This window comes from Anopheles aquasalis, chromosome 2 (genome assembly GCF_943734665.1).
Source record: "Anopheles aquasalis chromosome 2, idAnoAquaMG_Q_19, whole genome shotgun sequence".
Classification (NCBI taxonomy): Eukaryota; Metazoa; Arthropoda; class Insecta; order Diptera; family Culicidae; genus Anopheles; species Anopheles aquasalis.
This window is the reverse complement of record NC_064877.1, coordinates 3,550,001-3,555,000: the sequence shown is the minus strand read 5'-3', so window position 1 is coordinate 3,555,000 and position 5,000 is coordinate 3,550,001. Positions and strand designations below refer to the sequence as shown.

General features: G+C 49.2%; 1 protein-coding gene across 1 annotated transcript; it reads right to left on the bottom strand.

Moving 5' to 3' along the window:
* Window positions 1-879: 879 nt before the first annotated feature.
* On the bottom strand, window positions 880-3,474 carry LOC126581341 (sodium-coupled monocarboxylate transporter 1). The gene is made up of 7 exons (XM_050244922.1): window positions 3,052-3,474; window positions 2,828-2,987; window positions 2,692-2,757; window positions 1,709-2,439; window positions 1,470-1,644; window positions 1,204-1,409; window positions 880-1,133 (listed from the first exon to the last, which is right to left on the bottom strand). The coding sequence occupies exons 1-7, from the start codon at window positions 3,267-3,269 to the stop codon at window positions 899-901; spliced, it is 1,791 nt and encodes a 596-aa protein (XP_050100879.1). The 5' UTR covers window positions 3,270-3,474; the 3' UTR covers window positions 880-898.
* Between the last annotated feature and the right edge of the window lie 1,526 nt (window positions 3,475-5,000).

Genomic DNA, 5,000 nt, shown 5'->3' with positions numbered 1-5,000 from the left:
GGCCATGCCGGGCCAGACTTGAAGAAGAAATATCAAATATTTACTTTTAATTCGGATCTTTTTTTCCACTCCTTCCTATAACACGCGAACTGATTTTCCGCTCAGCCACCACCTCCCTTTTTTTCGGGTTCCACCCGTTCCCCTCTGGCCACGGAAAACTCCCCGTTTGTCACCGAACCGAAGCCACAACGCTGCAGTGCAGTGTTTGTGAGGGGCCACTCGCCTTTCGCACTTTCGTTCCCTTTCCTTCATCGTTTTTTGTTTTATGACTTCAAGGAAAAAATCCTTTTCGTCCTAGAAATGGCCGACCGGCCGGTGTATGGTATGCAAAAATACACAGGAAGCAATTTACCGCCGGTGAACTCAAGCAAAAAGATTCGAGGAGTCGACGTGACGAGTTTTTGATTTTTCCTCCTCTTTCTCTCACTTTTCCCGAAACCCTTTTGCTGCAACACTTCCTCTTTGGTGCGGGCCGTGGACTTGATCGTAAGTAACGCCAAACGCTGGGGCCAGTAAATCTTTCAATAATTTAGCCCAGACTTTTTTTTTTCTTCAAACAGTTTCTTGCTCAGTTCTTTTTGTGTATTTTGGTTACGTTTGGGTGCGCCACCCAGTACGTCATCTGGAAAATAGTCCAAGGGTGGTCTAGCGGAGGGTCATACTAGTCGTCATCTGTGACCAGTTGCTACGCGAGAGTTCTGGGACGAAAAAAAAATCAACCGTAAATTGAAGCAGATATCCTGAGGGATTCTGGGATTCGCGGAAGTTTTTGCTTCTTCATTCCATCGAGCGATTTCTTTCATCCAAACCGTGCTGGCGTTCTTTCATTTCAATTTAAGGCGGTTACGTAGTAAAGAATCTTATTTTATCTTCCTTTTTTAGGTAGCGTATGAATCAATCACTGACGTATCTTTTGCTTGCCACTGGATACCATTTCGAGGTGTCCTCGGGCTGCTATTCGGCGTCGTTGCAGGATACGCTGGATGAAGGGTGAGAAGAGGTTTGGGTTCATTTCGTCCGGATTGTTGGCTCCCACGAGGAATGAAACGATTACGGCGATGACGATCGTTATCAGTGCACCAAGCGTCGTGTACCAAAGGTACGAGATGCGGTACAACTCGAAGCCCGGTTCACTGGAGGGACATTCATGCCGGACATGTTAACATCCTTTCTCTTAACGTGTGCTTATACATGGAAACTTACATTGACGTTACATCAATCGGTGGGGGAGCTGAGGCATTGATCGCAAGCATACTCATCGGTTCGGACGCGATGAAATGGTAACTGCATCCCTGCGTCTCGACTGGTTTCTGTTCAAAGACAAGCTCTCCGGTAGCGATGGCCATTTGTGCTTTGAGGCAGATCCATACCATCACCACGAGACCGACCGTTCCTCCAACGATTGCACCCTGAAAAGACACAAATAGATTGTTACGAATGGAAGGAACAGAAACGAAGCTGTAACGTACCGTTCCATTGGCCCACGGAACTAGCACACCCAAGGTGAATATTCCCAGCAACGGGCCATTGCTCACACTTCCCAGACTCATCGAGAGCTGTAAAACGGATCCCAGCTTCTCCACCACAAACACGAGCCCAACACAAATCGCTCCAAACACCGCCACAACGGCTCTCATTATAATCCTAGAATGGAAAGGAAGAGAGGAATGTGGGTCCTGTGGCGTCCCTTATGGGAATGCGGTCTTACGATGTTTGTTTCTCCGTCAGCGGTCGGTTGGAGAATGGTTTAAAGAAATCCTCGAGAACCACCGCGGACATGGAATTGAGACCGGTGGAGAGTGAGCTCAGTGCGGCCGAGAAAACTCCCGCCACAAACAGTCCCGGAAGTCCCGGGAAATCACCGAGCGTGTCCATCACAAGCAGTGGCAGAAGCTGATCTTTCGCTTTCGCCAGTTTGGTCGTCAGCGGATCACAGTCGTAGTACTTGGCGTAGATTAGCAATCCACTGTAGCAGCAGAGGGCAAGCAGCAACAGCGTACCGCAGATGAACGTCCACAGAGCCCTTTTGGCGGCATTCAGCGTCGGCAGCGAGAGATACCGTTGGATCATGTTTTGGCTAACGGCGTTCGTTTTTAACCAATAGATAACACCACCGAGCACACACGAGTAGATATTATGGCGTGTGGTCATGTCGAAGCGCAGATCCGGACCCTCGATACGGCCACTAGCCTTGGCTCGTTCCATCACCACCGAGACGCCACCGACATCGAGTGTTCCTTTGATGATAATCAGCAGCATCGCACCGAACATGAGCACGGTTTGAATAACGTCCGTCCATACGACCGCTTTCAGGCCACCGACACAAGTGTAGAAGATACAGATGACGCATACGATCGGTGTGATGAGGTGGACATTGATTCCGGTGACCTGATTGAAAGCAAGCGCCGGTACGTAGATCACAATCGGTAGCCATGCCATCTGTGAAGCAGGGAACGGGGGTTAGTGCGTCATGACGTCATGAATCCCGTCATGCAATCTCCGCCCCGATAAGAGGAAACAAAATGGCACACTGGGCGGTGGATGTGGATTGGTAAATTGACCGTTTCCGGCACGGATTGTCCGAACAATGGCGTAGTTGTAGGGTTCGTTCGGGTTGGGTTGGGTTTAACCGCTGACCTTGCCGCGAGCACGCGTTACCACAACAATAACAGCTGTCCCAGGGCTACTTACCGTGGCCAATGTGAACAGAATTGAACCGAAGAGGCGCATACGTTTGTCGAAACGTGTTTGCAGATACTGGAAGAGGATTGTACGATTGTTTGCGATAAGTTTCATGGCGTCTAATGCCGTGGCGAATGTAACTCACTTGATATGTAGAAGTTAGTTTTAGATTGTGAAACACCGGAAGATAGAAGTACATCATTACGAAGCCCATTGTAATGACTCCTCCGACGATGTACATGTACTGAATACCGTAAACGTAGATCTCGGTCGGTGTGCCAAGCAGTGAGATGCCCGAAATGAAACTAAACATCGAATGGAGCGTGCGTTATTACGCTGCAGGAATCAACATCTCGTCGCGGGCCATACCTTGCGATCAGCGAAAGGGACACCGGAATGATCTTCATCTGTCGATTGCCCACTAAGTAATCGGCCTCGGCTTCTCCCTTTTTCGCCTTCTTCTTGAGAAATCCAAAGTAAATCCCTATCATCACGCAACTGAGGAGCATTAGCAGAAACACTACGTAATCGTACAGTCCAAACTTCTGCAGCGATACCTTCACATCGTCCACATTGAGGCCCACCATTTCGATTGGCGATTTCGGAGGAGTTTCGTCGAATCAAAGGGTTATCCGGATTGATTCCCAAGCGGATACAGATTAGCACTCTGCCAGAACACTCATGTTCTGATCACAAACTGTAAATCCAAGACGAACGATCTTTGCGAAGATCAACGGGAGATGACCGCACCGAGCACACTCTGTGTTGGGCAGCGATGTTGACGGAACGATCCAAGACGCGACACTGGCTGGACTCGATCGACGGATAACCGTTCATAACGGGGCCACGCTGCCCCGGTCCAGGAGCAGTGCAAGAAGGTAGCAGCAGATGCAGTAGAATTACCGCTCGTTAAGGGCCATCTTGGCATATTCGCGGTGGAAGACGCGCTCGCAGCGCCAGAGAGAAGGAGATATTGATCGTCAAGCCAAGCCGTCAGTGAGAGCAAATCGTGAGCAAACCACAGTGTCAGGTCGCCAATGGTGCATGATGGTCGATTATCCAATTCGGACGATTAGATTTGATGTTTAGCACTTGCGAACGATCAGCCAAAGTGTACGAGTGTGACCGTGCCGGTGCGAATGTGTGCCGGGGCTCCGGGTGATCCTGAAGGAACATCGACCTCCTTCCCTTACAAGCCGCTCCAAAGTGCTCCAATCTGGGGCCACTTAGCCCAGTTGCGCGTGCCAGAACCGCGTTCTGTTCCGCGTGGCGTCTCCTTAGGGCTGAGGGAGTAGTTGGTGCTCCAAAAATAGCATTAACTCGTCTCCTTAACTCATCTCGAAGAGGCGTGGTTGAAAAATGGCCCAGCACCGAAGCCGAGAACAGGACAGCTAGCTGGCGCCTGCAAGCAGCTTGATGAGCGGCAAGCTTCCATTTCTCCGACCGCTTTTCCAGGCTCAGGCGCTCTGGGTGGCACAATTTCCCCGTTGTTGGCAACCAGAGCGAGTGAGCGAGTGAGCGAATAAGCGACCGTGAGAGGGAGCGAGTGCGATCGAGCGTGTGCGAATTTAATAAGTCGAGAACCGTCGTTTATTAGCCCGTTAGCAAGTTAGGTACACAGTGTCACCGGGATTTGCATAATTCGCTCCTGATTCGTTGCGGGTGCTGGCGTGGGAAAAGAAACCAGAGTGCAACCGGCGGCAAAGTCGAGGAAACCGCACGCTCCTTAGCGCCATCGCCAGGATGCAACTGGTTTTAATTAGCTAAAGAGAGAGTGAGTGTATCACTTGCGAGCAGGAGCGCTTGCCTTCCGATGGGGCTTTCTTTTGAGTTCCGCTTCTCAGCCCCAGTTCCTGTTAATCTTTCACTAAAATAATGTTAATCAAAGCAAAAGCTCATCCATCAATAACACATTTACATAAACAGCACAACATTTGCCTGAAAATATCTTTTGGAAAAACTCAAATAAATAAAACAACGCGTCGTGGGAATACCGTGATGAGCTTTGTGTTTTACTGTTACAAGTCGTAACTGTTTTCATAAGCCGATGTTTGCAGTCGATTCTCGCTAGTCATCCATTTTAGAAGCGTCCTGGAATTCTGTAATGGATGCGCCAACATTAATAAGTGATGATTGACGAATGGAAGGAAAGGGTTGTGAATGTTTATCTATTGTCCTGCACCGCATGGCATAAGCGGCCAGCTGGTTATGATAGCAAATATTATGATTCGTTGGACACGTGGCGATTGAGTATCGGGGATATAAAGGGTTCATAGTCGACTAGGTTTTTTTTATGAAAAGGATTGTAATGATTTGAT

Coding starts and splice junctions, on each gene's coding strand:
- LOC126581341 (XM_050244922.1), bottom strand. CDS start 3,269: ATGGTGGGCCTCAATGTGGACGATGTGAAGGTATCGCTGCAGAAGTTT. Junction 2,758..2,827: donor AACTAACTTCTACATATCAA/GTGAGTTACATT, acceptor ATCCTCTTCCAG/TATCTGCAAACACGTTTCGA. Junction 1,410..1,469: donor TTCCGTGGGCCAATGGAACG/GTACGTTACAGC, acceptor GTGTCTTTTCAG/GGTGCAATCGTTGGAGGAAC.